This window comes from Odocoileus virginianus, chromosome 9 (genome assembly GCF_023699985.2).
Source record: "Odocoileus virginianus isolate 20LAN1187 ecotype Illinois chromosome 9, Ovbor_1.2, whole genome shotgun sequence".
Lineage (NCBI taxonomy): Eukaryota > Metazoa > Chordata > Mammalia > Artiodactyla > Cervidae > Odocoileus > Odocoileus virginianus.
Window position 1 is genome coordinate 60,809,449 of NC_069682.1, and position 15,746 is coordinate 60,825,194.

Genomic DNA, 15,746 nt, shown 5'->3' on the forward strand with positions numbered 1-15,746 from the left:
TGGGTCTAGGGATGCCAGCTGAATATGCAGGAGGGGGCTTGAGGTTCTTCCTGTAGCCTCCTGTCAGTTGGAGACAAAGAGGTAGGCTCACAGATATAGCCCTCTCCTCTGGGGCCAACAGGGTCCTAGGCCTGGCCTTTAGGCTGTCCCCAGGAATGTCAGCCCAGCCAGGAAGCCTGCCTCTCATGCCTGAGAGAGTCAGAACACATGCAGGTGGCTGAGAGTGTTTGAGATGGACCAGGACTTTGGAAAAGAGAAGCTGCTGATAGAATCTTTGGGTCTCAGCTCCCTCCCAGGGCAGGGAGTCGGGTCTCCTCAAGTTATTGTGGAGCAGAGCTGCCTCCTTCAGTCTCTGTTCCTTTCCCCATAGTTTCTACTCATTCATCCCAGCTCTGTCTTTGGGGGCTCCATGGAAAAATTTTTTTATCCCCTACCCTATCCCCCATATCATGCGGCTTGTGGAATCTCCCCCAACCAGGAATTGAACCCACGCCCTCAGCCGTAGGGTGCAGAGTCTTAACCACTGGACCACCTGGGAATTCCCTGTCCTCTTTCTTGATTTGTGACAGCCCCAGACTTCTGAAGCTGGCACCTGAGTTCTGATGTCCTGGCCTTTAGAGTTTGGTATATTTCCTCCTGAATCTCAGTGCCCATCACTCAGGGCACTGGGGGTAATTCCTCCACTTCTCTGGATTCCTGCATTTCCCTAGCAAGTGGATTAATGATTCCTACCTTGCTAGATGGGGATGAAGTTTTTATGATGTGGGTGTGGACAACAGCCAGCACATAGTAGGTGCTTCACACAGTAGGAGGCAATCTGGAGTGATGGTTAAAAGGGCAGACACGAGTCAGACTGCCTGGATTTGAATCCTGACTCCATCACTACTTCTTGTGTTAGTTAATTGTTCTGTATCTCATCATCTATAAAGTGCAGGTCACCCTTATAATTAGGGTTCTTGTGAGGATTAAATGAGTTATTGGGTGTTTAATACCTGGAACATAGTAGAACCCAGTTTGTTTTAGCCATTATTATTATTATTGTTAATTATTGCCATTATTTTCTCTCTTTTTCTCTTTTTTTGACTGCACTGCATGGATTGCAGGAGCTCAGCTTCCTGGGCAAGAATTGAACCCAGTGAAAGCCCGGAATCCTAACCACTAGGCCACCAGGGAACTCCTCCATTATTATTCTTGAGACAGGAATTGTTTCCCCTTGAAGAGTCAGCTGTGGTTAGGAACCTAAGCTGTAGGGTCTTGGGATCAGAGGCTAGACCTGTTTTCTACCACTGACTGGCTAAGTGATCCTGGGAGGATGACTTAACCTCTCAAAATCTTTATCTATTAAAAGAGAAGTGTACCTCAGGATCAGTATAAAGATTAAATTCCAAAAAACACATAGAAAGTTCTTAGCAAGCAAAGAAACCAACACTTAGTAAGTGTGGGAGATATGACAGCTATGAAGATGGTGATGACCACAGGGACAGGATGGTAGTGATGGTGTGGTCACCAGCCCTTCCTGACCGTGGCCATGCCCCGGATGAGCCTTGCTTTCTCACTTTGTCAGGGGTCCTTTTTTTAAAAATTGAATTAATTAATTTAAAAAATATTTATTTATTTTTCCATGCCAGGTATTAATTGTGGCACACAGAATCTTTGATTTTCATTGCAGCATGAGAACTCTTAGTTGCAGCAGTGGGATCTAGTTCCCTAACCAGGGATTGAACCTGGGCCCCCTGCATTGGGAGCATGGAGTCTTAGCCAGTGGACCAACGGGGAAGTCCCTGTTGGGAGTTCTTTTAGAACTTGGAGCCCAAAATATCCCAGGGGCCATCTGACCATTGTTCTGGACTATGGCCTTTCGTCAAGGCCTCCTCTCTCCCCACCGCCCGCCCCTCCCCCCGCCCTTCTTAAGTGGTCAGCCCTTTTCTTGTCTCGCAGAGCTTCTCTAGCTAAAACCTCAACCTTTATTTTTCTTTACTTTTTAAATGTGTACCATTGATTTTTCATAGCTAAATGTGGAAGTTAACATTTATCCCAGTGAAATGTTTTTTGTTACTTTTAGCCCATTATATTTGCCTTTCAGTCTCGTTTATAATCCATTTGAGATGGAGTCAACATCAGATAGGACAGAGTTTTGCAAAGTCTGTTCTGAGAACCATTAATATGGAAGGAAGCCCTGTGACAAATGGATGCAGCAGGTCAAATGGGCTCTGGAAACTCTTGAATGCATGTCCCCCCTTTAAGAGGTGCAATGCACAGTAGCAGAGTGAGGGCTCTGAGAAACCCAAAGTCAGGAAACCTGTTTAATGTGGTACTTTCTAGATTAATAATCTTCCCATTAATGTCCTGGGCACAGACTGGTGTAGAGGAAAGAGAGTGGGCTCTGGGGCCAGGTGGCCAGGGTGGGTCTGAACCTTAGCATTGCCACTTCCTAGCAGGTGACCTTGGACTGGCCATTTTACTACCTGGGCCTCACCATCCTCATTTACAAAATGGGGGTGATTGTAGGACTTGTTTACTGGGCTGTTGTGAGGTTTTATGAAGTGATGTTTGTGAAGTATTTAACAGCATGCCTAGCATGTACCATTGGTTTTCTTTCTTTCTACCTTCCTTCCCACTGCTAGTTCACAACTCTTTTAATCTGGGCCTCAGTCTCCTCATCTGTCAAATGGGAACAATGTTCCAGGCTTTCTTATGGGTTTGTCCTAAGATTACAGTTATGGAAAAACTTTGAAAAATTGTCCATGAGATGGTACATCTGGGCCACCCACTGGGAAGGTGGGGCCTCTCTGATCTTTTCTCCCACCTGCTCCTCTTAGGCAGCCCCTGGAATTTTGCCTTCACAGTCAAGTTCTACCCTCCTGACCCTGCCCAGCTGACAGAAGACATCACAAGGTGAGGGCTGGGGAGGGGTGATGTTGTAGGGGGATGGGCACAGGGCCCTGGGAGATGCAAGATGGAATATGGGTACACAGTGCGGGGTGCAAACCCAGATGCCCACTGAGGCCATGCAGACAGCATCAAAAAGGGAATTTGACTCAGTACAGGAGAGAGTGATGCCAGCACAGTGTCAATGGCGATGAATCCTTGACTTCAGAGGGGGAGGTGTCACAGGGAGCAGAGGGGCTCAGTGGGAATTCAAGAGGAAAGAGCCCACCTAAAATGGTCCCTGTTCCCCTCGGCAATCATGTATGTGGGCATCAGGCCCTATTGTTGGAAGAAAGTTAGATATTTGAGAGTAAAAGCCACAATTTAAAAATGCTGGCGACTCACTTAAACTTTCAAAACACATGGTATGGGCCATCTCTGGGTAGGATAAGCCAGACAAGGCTGATGGGCTGGGTGGACCACCGCGTTTTGGCTTTGGGGATAAGGAGGGATTAGAACACAGGTGCCTTTGAAAGCGGGAGTTTGGTCCTGCATGTTAGTTGGTAGTGTGGGAGTCAAATGGGTGTGTGACATCCCCAGGGAGGCAACCCCAGGCTGCTGGAGTGAATTTGGATTGTGGATGCAGGCCTTGTGCATCCACAAGGCCGGTAGATAACAAGGCTCGATGATTAGAAGAGGGTGCGAAGCATCCCTCATGGGGCTCAGCCTGCCTCTGGAACCCAAAACAGAGAGAGGACTTTCTCTTTATCTAAGTGTGTTAGTTGCTTCAGTCATGTCCAACTCTTCGTGACCCCATGGACTGTAGCCTGCCAAGCTCCTCTGTCTATGGAATTCTCCAGCAAGAATACTGGAGTGAGTTGCCATTTCCTCCTCCATCTCTTTATCTAAGCCTCTTCCAAAGAGATAGTCTTACTTCTTGATATCCTGGGGCTGTGTCACGCCTACCACCAATAGGATGTGGTTTGGGTCTACTAAGCCAGTCCCTGTCTCCCACTGGGTCCCTCTCTAATCTCTGCCACTTGCCAAGCAATCAGCCAAGGTCAAGATACTGACTCTGGTCTTGGGAGATAAAACAGATGTTCCTGGAATAGATCAAATCTGAGGCCTTGGCCTTATTAGCCCTGCTCTAATTCCTGAGGTCAGCTTGTGGCCAGGGTGGCAGCAGCAGGGTCTAAACTTCATTCCTAAAAGGGCTGAGAGCTTTAGACCAAGACAACCCCCACCCTTCCGGGTCTTGCCCACTGGTGCCTCCCCTCTTTATTCCTGGACATTGGGACACCAAGAAAGAAGTTAGCCCTGCCCAGCATGGATGGCCTCAGGGAATGGGGTGGTAGTAGCAACTATTTAGGTGTTTATTTTTTTTGGGGGGGGGGTGCACTGCGTGGCATGCAGGATTTTAGTTCTCCAACCAGGGATCAAACCTGTGCCCCCTACAGTGGAAACCAGTGAACCACCAAGGAAGTCTGTGTAGCAGCTGTTTAGCAAAAAATATTTAAACCCTAAATAAACTGGTCAGAATGACAAAGTGACTGGAATGAAAGACCAGTCTGTGTACTTGGCAATGATTTCTGAATTTGGAGACTTTTGAATGAAATGCACATAAGCCCACCGTCAGTGCCTGTGATGTTTGAGCTGCTGCTGATTCTGAACCGCAGCCTTGCCTCTGAGCATACACTGAGGCTGCATGTACTTTTTGCCAGAGCTTCAGTTCTGACTGCAAGATAATGTCATGGAGCAGTACAAACTACTTAAAAATAAAAGCCACTTAAAAGATACAGGTAATTGAAAAAAAATGGTTAGACATGGTAAAGTGTTCAGGGAGGCACTTCAGGCTGAGAATGAACTGGAATGTTAAAAAAAGTACACAGTAACTTAAAAAGCAATAAAAAATTGTTTGAAATGGTTCTAAAAATGGTAAAATCATCCAAGTGTGCATGAAAGTTAGAAAAAGTCTTGAAAGTTAAAAAAGTGGTTGGAAATGTTTCTTCTGAGCCAATTTGGTTTTTGACAGTTCACTTAGAGCTGTAGCCAAATTAAAAAGTTCTGAGAATACGTCGGCAAACAGGTTTTTCCGGATGGTGGATTATGGTACAGAAGTTAAAATGAACAAAGTCAAGTCACACGTGCTGACATGGGAAGGGCTCTAAGGCACCCGGTTGAGTGTGAGAAAGCAAGTGAGCTGCACAGTCAGATGTTGCATTTGCTAGCATTTACCTGCTAAAAACTCCCCATTGATCGAAACCATGTGCATTTTTAAAACTTTATTTTATTGAAGTATAGTTTCTTTACAATGTTGTGTTAATTTTTGCTGTACGGCAAAGTAATTCAGTTATATGCACACACACACATGTATTTTCTTTTACATGTTCTTTTCCATTACGGTTTATTACAGGTAATAGTTCCCCATGCTATCCAGTAAGACCGTGTTGTCTATCTATTCTGTATATATTAATAATAGTTTGCACCTGCAAATCCGCAACTCCCATTCCGTCCGTCCTATATCACCCCTCCCCTCTGGCACCACAAGTCTGTTCTCTGTGTCTGTGAGTCTGTTTCTGTTTTGTAGATAAGTTCATTTGTGTCATATTTTAGATTCCACATACAAGTGTTATCATGTGGTATGTCTTTCTCTTTCTGACTTACTTTACTTAGTATATGACACTCTCTAGATCCAACCATGTTGCTGCAAATAGCGTTGTTTCATTCTTTTTTATGGCTGAGTAGTATTCCATTGTATTAGGTTGGCCAAAAAGTTCATTTGGGCTTTTCTGTAATGTCCTGTGGAAAAACCCAAATGAACTTTTGGCCAACCCAATATACCACGTCTTTTGTATCCATTCATCTGTTGGTGGATATTTAGGTTGTCTCTATGTCTTGGCTGCTGTGAGTAGTGCTGCTGTGGATGTGGGAGTGCATGCATCTTTTTGAATTATATTTTTTCTGAATATATGCCCTGAAGTGGGATTGCTAGATTATATGGCAACTCTATTTTTAATTTTTAGAGGAAGTGCCATACTGTTTTCCATAGTGGCTGCACCAATTTACATTCCCAACAACAGTCTAGGAGGGTTCCCTTTTCTTCACACCCTCTCTAGTATTTGTTATTTGTAGACTTTTTCATGCTGGTCATTCTGACTAGTGTGAGGTGGTACCTCATTGTCGTTTTGATTTGCATTTCTCTAATATTTAGTAACAATGAGCATCTTTTCGTGTGCCTATTGGCCATCTGTATGTCTTCTTTGGAGAAATGTCTATTTAGGTCTTCTGCCCAGTTTTTGATTGGGTTTTTTTTTTTTTTTTTTACTAGGTTACATGAGCTTTTGTATATTTTGGAGATTAAGCCCCTGTTGGTGGCATCACTTGCAAATATTTTCTCCCAGTCCATAGATTGTCTCTTTGTTTTGTTGATGGTTTCCTTTGCTGTGCGAAAGCTTATAAACTTGATTAGGTCCCATTTATTTAGTTTTGTTTTTCTATTGCCATGGGAGATTGACCTAGGAAAACACTGTATGATTTATGCCTGAGAATGTCTTGCCTTTGTTCTTTTCTAGGGATTTTACAGTGTCATTTCTTATATTTAAGTCTTTAAGCCATTTTGAGTTTATTTTTGTGTATGATGTGAGGGCATGTTCCAATTTCACTGATTTCCATGTGACTGTCCAGCTTTCCCAACACCACTTGCTGAAGAGACTGTTTTTTCCCCATTGTATTTTCTTGCCTCCTTTGTCAAAGATTAATTGACCATATAGGTGTATGGGTTTATTTCTCGGCTCTCTATTCTGTTCTGTTGATCCATATGTCTTTTTTTGTGCCAATATCATGCTGTTTTGATTACTGTAGCTTTGTGTATTGTCTGAAGTCTGGGGAGGGTTATAAACCTCCTGCTTTGTTCTTTTTCCTCAGGATTTGGCAATTCTGGGTCTTCTATGGTTCCATGCAAATTATAGGATTATTTATTCTAGTTCTGTGAAAAATGTCACAGGTATTGATAGGAATTGAATTAAATCTTTAGTTGATTTGGCTAGTGTGGCCATTTTAACAATGTTCATTCTTCTGATTATGAGTATGTGATGTCTTTCCATTTCTTTGAATCATCTCTGATTTCTTTTATTAATGTTTTATAGTTCTCAGCATATGTCTTTTACATCCTTGATCAGGTTTATTCTTATTTGTTTTTTGGTTTTTTTTTGATGCAGATTCTAAAGGGGATTTGTTTTTTTCCATTCCTTTTCTGATATTTCATTGTTAAAGTGTAAAGAAATGCAACCAATTTCTGTATGTTAATCTTGTATTTTGCCACCTTGCTGAATTCATTTATCAGTTTTTGTAGTTTTTATGAGGAGTCTTTAGGATTTTCTATATATAGTATCGTGTCATCTGCATATAATGACAGTTTTATCTCTTCCCTACCAATTTGGATACATTTTATTTCTTTTTCTTGTCTGATTGCTGTGGTTAGGACTTCTATTCAATATGATGTTGAATAGAAGTGGTGAGGTGGGCATCCTTTCTTGTTCCAGATTTTAGTGGGAAGGCTTTCAGCTTTTCAGCATTGACTATCATATTGGCTGTGAGTTTGTCATAAATAACCTTTATTATGTTGAGATATGTTCCCTCTATACCCTCTTTCTTAAGATTTTTTTTTGTCATGAATGGATGTTGAACTTTATCAAATGCTTTTTCTGAATCTATGAAGATGATCATGTGAAAATTACATACATTTCTAGATGTCCATGGAGGAAAAAGGGGTACCACAGGAGTAACAAGAGTAATCTCTGGGGGAGGGGATTAGGACTGAGGATGAATATAAAGAGGAAATTTATAATTACCTCTAAAGTTTACATTTTTTCCCACAATAAGTGTATAATAATTGTATAATTCAAAATATATCATACTTTTAAAAAATGGCTAAACCAGCAAAGCAGTCCTAATTTAGCTTGAAAATGAGTTCAAAATTGAAAATGTTCCCATAGTAGGAAAAATCCATCAAACTTAGAAATGAACAAAAATGCTTAACATTTCATGAAATGTTACATAACCATCTTCTAAGATACACCCAGAGTATTAACACACGACCTGCCAGTATTAACACGTGGCATGTCTGAGAATATTCCTCTCTGTGCTGAGCATCGATTAGTTTGGAGCTGATGGATCCATAGCAAGCTGTGGTTGGGGGCGTCCAGGGAGGGAGTGGGCCCCCCTGTGCCCATGCCCACTCTCCCCTATCTCCAGATACTACCTGTGCCTGCAGCTGCGGGCGGACATCATCACGGGCCGCCTGCCCTGCTCCTTTGTCACGCACGCCCTGCTGGGCTCCTACGCCGTGCAGGCTGAGCTGGGCGACTACGACGCCGAGGAGCACGTGGGCAACTATGTCAGCGAGCTCCGCTTTGCCCCTAATCAGACTCGGGAGCTGGAAGAAAGGATCATGGAGCTGCACAAGACATACAGGTGAGAGGACCTCCACCCAGGCCTCCCCTGGCTCCTGGGCCCGTTGGCCAGAACCTTCCTGGCTAGACCCCAGAGGCTGCGCTGTAAGAACCCCACCTGCTGCTAACGTGAAGTGTGTCTGAGAGCAGATTATCTCATCAGAGGGGAATGACGGTAACTCACTATGTGACCTTCAATGACTTCTGTATGGGTGAGATAATTCCCTGTCCTTGGCCTCAAGAGAATCGGTCTCTTGATCGGCCAGTTGGAGACAACACAGTAATAACTATTATTTGTCCCTGGTTAAGTGTCCTGATGTCTCCATCTTGACATAAAGGTCGAGTCTCCATTCTGAAGCCAGACAGTCAGGTTCGCCTTTTGGCTCTGCCACTTTCTAACTGGGGCATCTCAAGCTGGTTGTTTCACTTCCCCATTCTTTAGTTTCCTCATCTATTCAGTGGGCACTAATAAAATCTATGTTATAGGGTCCTAGGAGGCACTAAATGTCAGGTATTAGAGACTCACCGTGTGTAATTGTTGCTCTGTGATTTGAGGGGTTGAGTCATTGATTGTGTAGTGGAAGACACCTTGTTCCAGGAGTCAGAAGATAGTTAACTAGTTGGGTGATGGTGGGCTGGCTATCTGCCCCATTTTCCACCTGTATTTAAAAAAATTTTTTTCCCACCTGTATTTGTAAGGACATAGATTATCAGTGTTTCTCAACTGCTGGTATTGGGGCAGGAGAATTCACTGTGGGGGATGTTTGGCATCTCTGGACCCCAGGCCCTAAATGCCCATAACACCCACTCAGTCTTTGTAACAACCGAAATGTACCCCCCATTTCTAAATCCCTGCCATGAGGGTGATACCCCTTCCCTGAGGGTCCCATGGAATTAAATGGTCCTTTTAAGCTAGAAGCACTTTGGACTCCAAGTCCAGGCTTGTTAGGGGAACCCAGTGTGATAAATGATACGAAAGTGTTAGTCACTCAGTCATGTCCGACTCTTTGCAACCCTGTGGACTTAGCCCGCCAGGCTCCTCTATCCTTGAGATTTTCCAGGCAAGGATAGGGAGTGGATTGCCATGCCCTCCTCCGGGGGATCTTTCCTACCCAGGGATCCAACCAGTGTCTCTTATGTCTCCTGGAAGTTCTTTACCACTGGTACCACCCAGCAAGCCCCTTAGTTGAGACATGTGAGATCTAGTTTCCGACAGGGATTGAACTTGGGCCCTCTGCCTTGGGAGCATGGAGCCTTAGCTACTGGACCAGCGGGAAGTCCCCAACCCTTCAGCTTTATCAGCTCTTTTGACTTAAACCAGACTGACCTCTAGTATCCAGGCATCCACGCAGCAGTTCCCCAAGGTAGACAGAACACAGGAAACTGAGGATACAAGACAGATGGAAGCAAAGTGGTTGGGAACACAACCATGGAGCCAGGTTATCTGGATTCAAATCCTGACTTTGCTACTTAATAACTGTGCCCTTCGGCAAGTTATTCAAGCTATCTGTGCCACAGTTTCATCATCTATAAAATGAGAATAGTGATATCTACCTTGTAGACTTTTTTGAGGATTCACATGTGTTAATACATGTTAAGTGCTAGGAACGGTAACCAGCACATAGTACTCAACAAATATTAGCCGTGGCATACTTTGGCCGCCTCATGTGAAGAGTTGACTCATTGGAAAAGACCCTGATGCTGGGAGGGATTGGGGGCAGGAGGAGAAGGGGACGACAGAGGATGAGATGGCTGGATGGCATCACCGACTCGATGGACATGAATTTGAGTAAACTCCGGGAGTTGGTGATGGACAGGGAGGCCTGGCGTGCTGGGATTCATGGGGTTGCAGAGAGTCGGACATGACTGAGCGCTGAACTGAACTGAACTGAACTGAAGTGCAGAGCATACAGTTTCCTGGCAGCCAAAGCAAAGAAGGAATGTGGTGAATTACATAACTCTTCTTTTCAGAAAGGAGAATGTGCATCTGTTCTTTAGGCAAGATTAAATGGTTTCTGATACAAAATTCTGAGAAAAATAGCTGATGTGGGTAATAATTCAGGAGCCCCTGGGTTATTATAATGAGCAGTGTCAGTCACAGTGGTTTCACTGTCGTGAAGAAACAGAATTTATGGTTCACACTTAACCCAATGGCAGAATGAGGCAAAACTCCAGACTCCTGGCTGAGCCTTTGAACGCTTCCTGGAGGAAATAGGACTGGCCCTGAGCTTTGGCAGGAGATGAGAGTTCAATGGGCTGAAGTGGGGGGCTAGGGGCATGCCATCCGACACTGAGAGCAGAGGGGAGGGACTGGGAAGGCCCAGCTGCACTGTGCTCCAGAAAATTTGCTTCCTGGAATCCCAGGTTCTGATCATAGCCACCTTCAGCTGGCAGGACTCGGGCCCACGCCTTTCCCATGGCCATCATTGATCACTTTCTTTCCCTTAGGGGCATGACCCCAGGAGAAGCAGAAATCCACTTCCTAGAGAATGCCAAGAAGCTTTCTATGTATGGAGTAGACCTGCACCATGCCAAGGTACTGCTGGGGGCTGGGATTCCCTAGGGCCTGGGAGTGCCCCCCGAGGAACTACCAGGGCCTTCTGGAGGGCTTGGTATGCCAGTCTTTTCTCATTTCTCATTCCTTGACGCTCCATAACCCTTTACTTCCCCGTGCCCCTTATGATTTCTCTTAATATTTATGAACCTGTCTGTGCCGCCACTAGATGGAGAGCTTCATGAGGGAAAGACATGGGTCTGAACTTATTTCTGTATCCTGAGCACATAGCATATGACCTAGTATGCCCGGTTACCACTAAATGTTTGCTGGGTGAATGAATGATTGAGTGATTGGTGAAAATGATCGAACAAGTGAGTGGGCTAATCAATGACAAAATGAATGGACTGATGGCCCTGTGAGGGATGCATCAGGGGGACTCCACGTGGATGCTCAAACCCTGCTCCAGAGAGGGGTTTTGGGGTGGGTGGCAGGCTGTCCTCAGGCATGGACCCCAGGCCTGACCTTGCACAATCCCTTCTCACACAGGACTCTGAGGGCATTGACATCATGTTAGGAGTCTGTGCCAATGGCCTGCTTATCTACCGGGACCGGCTGAGGATCAACCGCTTCGCCTGGCCCAAAATTCTCAAGATCTCCTACAAGAGGAGTAACTTCTACATCAAGATCCGGCCTGGGGAGGTGAGCCTGCCTAGGGAGCCCCTTCTTCCCTGGGATCAACTGAAATGGTGGGACCCTGGCAGCAAGACCTGGGATTTTTCCTACCTGGGATGCCTAGATGGAGGTGCTGGGTGCTGGGTGAGGAGAGGGCCCTCTTTTGCTGGGGCTCTCTAAATAGACATTGCACTTTCAGTGTGTGCCTGCGCGTGCACACACATACACACATACACACACAATAGTGTACCTATAAAGACAGCCACATAGGGACTTCCCTGGCGGTCCAGTGGTTAAAACAATGCACTTCTAATGCAAGGGCTGTGGGTTCAATCCCTAGTCAGGGAAATAAGATCCCATATGCCATGTGTGGGAAAAAATTAATAATAAAAAGATAACCACATATATTTAGGTTATACGGATCAGTGAATGTATACCCATGTCTGGCTTCCCTGGTGGCTCAGTGGTTAAAAACTCACCTGCCAATGCAGGAGATGCAGATTCAATCCCTGGGTCGGGATGATCCCCAGAGAAGGAAATGGCAACCCACTCTAGTATTCTTACCTGGGAAATCCCATGCACAGAGGATCCTGGGGGGGCTACAGTCCGTAGGTTCTCAAAGAGTCAGAAACAACTTAGCGACTAAGATACAACAGCACCATGTCCACGTTCCTGTGTTTTGCTTACATGTGCTACTCAAGTGTGTACACATATGAAGGTACACACACATACACACGATTATACACACATGCAAACTTGAATACTTCCACCCTCCACATCCCATGCATCACAAACTCCACTTTGTTCTACCTCTAGAATTAGGGCGAGCTGTTCTGCCTCTGTCCCTCTGTCCACTGCCCTGGCCACCATCTCTCCCCTCCACCCTTCCCCTCTCCTTCCCACTGGTCCCCTGGCCTCCACGGTCACTGTAGGCCTTTTTCCTCACAGCTGCTTAAGAGTCTCTTCCAGCAGCTCAGGCCATACTCACCCCACTCCCACTCCTCACTTGAACCTTTCAAAGGCTCTCTTTGGCTCTTGAACTCAAGTTCTAACTTTTCTGCCCACCTGCCTCTCTCACATGTCTCTGCCCCGCTGCCCCATGCCAATGGCACTCCAGCCCCTTGGGGCTTCTCTGAGATCCTTGAGTAAGCAAACTCTCACCTGTCTGAGCCCTTTGCTTCTGATGTTCCGTCTTCCTGAAATCCTCTGACCCTCCTCACAGAACTTGGGTTCCTTTCCCATCCTCCAGCTCTGCTCCAAGATCCCCTGTGTAGAAAGTGTTCCCTGATAACCCTTTCTTTCTATTTATTTATTGATTTGGCTTCACCGGGTTTTAGCTGTGGCACGTGGGATCTTCATTCTGCATTGCAACATGTGGAATCTTTTAACTGCCACATGTGGGATCTAGTTCCCTGACCAGGGATTGAACCTGGGCCCCCTGCATAGGGAACACAGAGTCTTAGCCACTGGACCATCAGGGAGGTCCCTGATCACCCTTTCTAAAGTAGCACCTGACCCCCGGGCCTGCTCAGACATTCTTTGTCACATCACACATCTCTGTCTATTCCCTTTGTGCCCTTATCAGTATCTGAGATGAGCTTGTGTACTCATTATCGATTCCCCTCCCCTCCCCCAACCCCTGAGAATCTTCTGTTTGGTCACCATGGTGTCTCTGCTGCTTAGCCCTGGACCTGTCACAGAATAAGGGCTTAACCCCTGATTGATTAAATGAATGAATAAATTATATATATATATATATATATATTTATATGAATAAGTAATCAGGCCAGAGTCATACAGGCCTGAGAAGAGGTGCAGAAAGGCTGGACTGGTGGCGGGAGTGGGCCCAGGCCTTCCTTCTGACCCGCCCTCCTTGGTTTTGCAGTATGAGCAGTTTGAAAGCACGATTGGCTTTAAGCTCCCGAATCACCGGTCAGCCAAGAGACTGTGGAAGGTCTGCATCGAGCACCACACGTTCTTCCGGTGAGCCTGCCCCCGGGCAGGGTGGTAGCTGGGGCTGAGTTAGAGGCCGTGTGAGTGGATGTGGCTAATGTCTTTGTTCTGTCAGTAGAAGGAGCCAGTAGGGACTCTTGGAAAACCCTACTCCTCCTCCTCCTCTTTCCCCAAGCCTCTCCCCTTTTGGACCACTTAGAGTTGTAGGAGGAGAAGGGGGCGACAGAGGATGAGATGGTTGGGTGGTATCGTCAACTCAGCGGACATGAGTTTGAACAAACTCTGGAGATGGGGAAGGACAGGGAAGCCTGGCGTACTGCTGTCCATGGGGTCACAGAGTCAGACATGACTGAGCAATTGAACAAGAGTTGTCATAGCTGGTGAGACAGCGGGATGGAAGGCCAGCTGTGGTCTAGCCTTGGGTCTGGCATTGCAGGTCTGGTCCTTCCTCCTTACCTCCACCCCTCCCCTGCAGGCTGGTGTCCCCTGAGCCCCCACCCAAGGGCTTTCTGGTGATGGGCTCCAAGTTCCGGTATAGCGGGAGGACCCAGGCACAGACGCGCCAGGCCAGCGCCCTCATCGACCGGCCTGCGCCCTTCTTTGAACGTTCTTCTAGCAAACGGTACACCATGTCCCGCAGCCTTGATGGAGGTATGCCCCGCACTGGAGGTTGGGGGAGTGGGGTGTGTGAAGGGTACATCACAGTTGATTTGCACCAGGCCTGGAGGCCCAGGAACACTCCTGCATCCAGTGCCTCTCAGCAGGTTAGTTCAGCCTCCAGGTTCCCTTCCTGCTGGAATGTGACCCTGCCAACTCTCTGGGCTTCTCACAACTTCCCCGAGCTGTGGCCTTTTGGGGTCCCAGGTTCACCATATGGTTTTCTGGGCCCCCTTCCTGAGAAGCTGAGCCGTTCACAGCTTGTCACCATACTGGAATGGTTTCTTGTAACTGCAGTGAGGGGCTGGTGATGTCCTACCAGAGGCAGAGTTATTCCTAATCATTTTTTTGGTTCTACTGGGCTCTGGACATCTAACCACAGGGTACTCTCCACTGCCCCCATTTCTGTTGAGTTGATAAGGGCCCTTACTATCAATGAGACTTGCCCGTACTGAGGCCCAGAGAGGTTGTGTAATTACCCAGGGTCACACAGCCAACAAGAGATGGATTTGTGATTTGAACCCAGGTTCTAAAGCTGTGGATCAGGAAAGGACCTGGGACTGGAGGCAGCTCAGTTGCTCTTGTATGAAGCAGACCAGAGTTTCTCAAAATGTAGCACCGGAACCAGCCGTGGGCTTGTGAACTTGAGGAGTCTCAGACCTTGACCTGATCCTACTGAATCAACACCCCTTAGGGCCCAGGACTGTCCCAGGATATGCACAAAAGTTTTTAGAAGAGATTCAGGAGCCCCATGGGGCATTGGGAGTTAGGCAGATCTGAGTTCCCTGCACTGGAAGCACAGAGCCTAAACCAGGGAAGTCCCCCAAAACAGTAACATTCATGAGCCAACATTGATCGAATTGGCTCACTCTGTGCCAGCCACTTCTCTTAGACACATCAGCTTATTTGTTCCTCCTCTCAGTTGTCAGAGTTAGCTACTGTTTGGGGATGAGGCAACTGAGGCCCAGAGAGGTTGTGTAATTTACCCAAGGTCACACAGCCAAGAAGAGATGGAGTTGAGATTTGGACCCAGGCTCTAGTGCTATAGAGTCAGGAAAGGAGCTGGGGCTGGAGGCAGCTCAGTCACCATCCATGTGACCTGGGAAAGCCCACTCACTCCCTGGGGCACTGGCTCCTTATCCCCAGTGTGCTGGGGCTGTTTGAGTGTCTGCTCTATTCCAGGTGTGGCTGGGCAGGTGGTGGGCTGGCTCCCGGTCCCTGCACCTGGGAGATGACTCACACAGCTGCCCGGCCATCTCTGCCCACTTCAGCAGAGTTCTCTCGCCCAGCCTCCGTCAGTGAGAACCACGATGCAGGACCAGACGGCGACAAGCGGGAGGAGGACGGCGAGTCTGGAGGGCGGCGGTCCGAGACTGAGGAGGGAGAGGTTAAGACCCCCACCAAGATCAAGGAGCTAAAGGTACGAGGCTGGCTTTCTTGTTTCCTCTGACCTGGGGGGGTCAAGAGGCTGATCTTGAGCTAGGCTCAGCGTCGGCCTTCAGGTACCCCCAGCTATGGCCAAGCATCCTTGCTGTGTGGTGCACCATGGACAGGGCCTTGCCCTTGGGCCATGCTCCGTACCTGGAATTGCCAGGTGGGGGTGGGGCATGCTGCCCACCCTGTACCCTGCCCCTCCTTTGGCCCTGCTG

At 47.0% G+C, this 15,746-nt stretch overlaps 1 protein-coding gene and 1 non-coding gene across 20 annotated transcripts in view; one reads left to right on the forward strand and one right to left on the reverse strand.

Annotated features, from left to right (window-relative positions):
• Positions 1–15,746, forward strand: part of EPB41L1 (erythrocyte membrane protein band 4.1 like 1) — a 135,467-nt gene that overhangs the window by 83,246 nt on the left and 36,475 nt on the right. For 13 of the 19 annotated variants that reach the window (XM_070472581.1, XM_020897745.2, XM_070472582.1 and 10 more), the window contains 7 exons: positions 2,820–2,895; positions 8,122–8,340; positions 10,767–10,854; positions 11,362–11,514; positions 13,373–13,470; positions 13,916–14,091; positions 15,369–15,517. In XM_070472581.1, the coding sequence (XP_070328682.1) occupies positions 2,820–2,895; positions 8,122–8,340; positions 10,767–10,854; positions 11,362–11,514; positions 13,373–13,470; positions 13,916–14,091; positions 15,369–15,517 (959 nt within the window). The remainder of the gene's footprint in view (positions 1–2,819; positions 2,896–8,121; positions 8,341–10,766; positions 10,855–11,361; positions 11,515–13,372; positions 13,471–13,915; positions 14,092–15,368; positions 15,518–15,746) is intronic. The other 6 variants (XM_020897742.2, XM_070472584.1, XM_070472583.1 and 3 more) reach the window with 2 other exon arrangements.
• On the reverse strand, positions 12,896–12,968 carry TRNAG-CCC (transfer RNA glycine (anticodon CCC)). Its single transcript has one exon. It is a non-coding gene; the product is annotated as a tRNA-Gly (tRNA).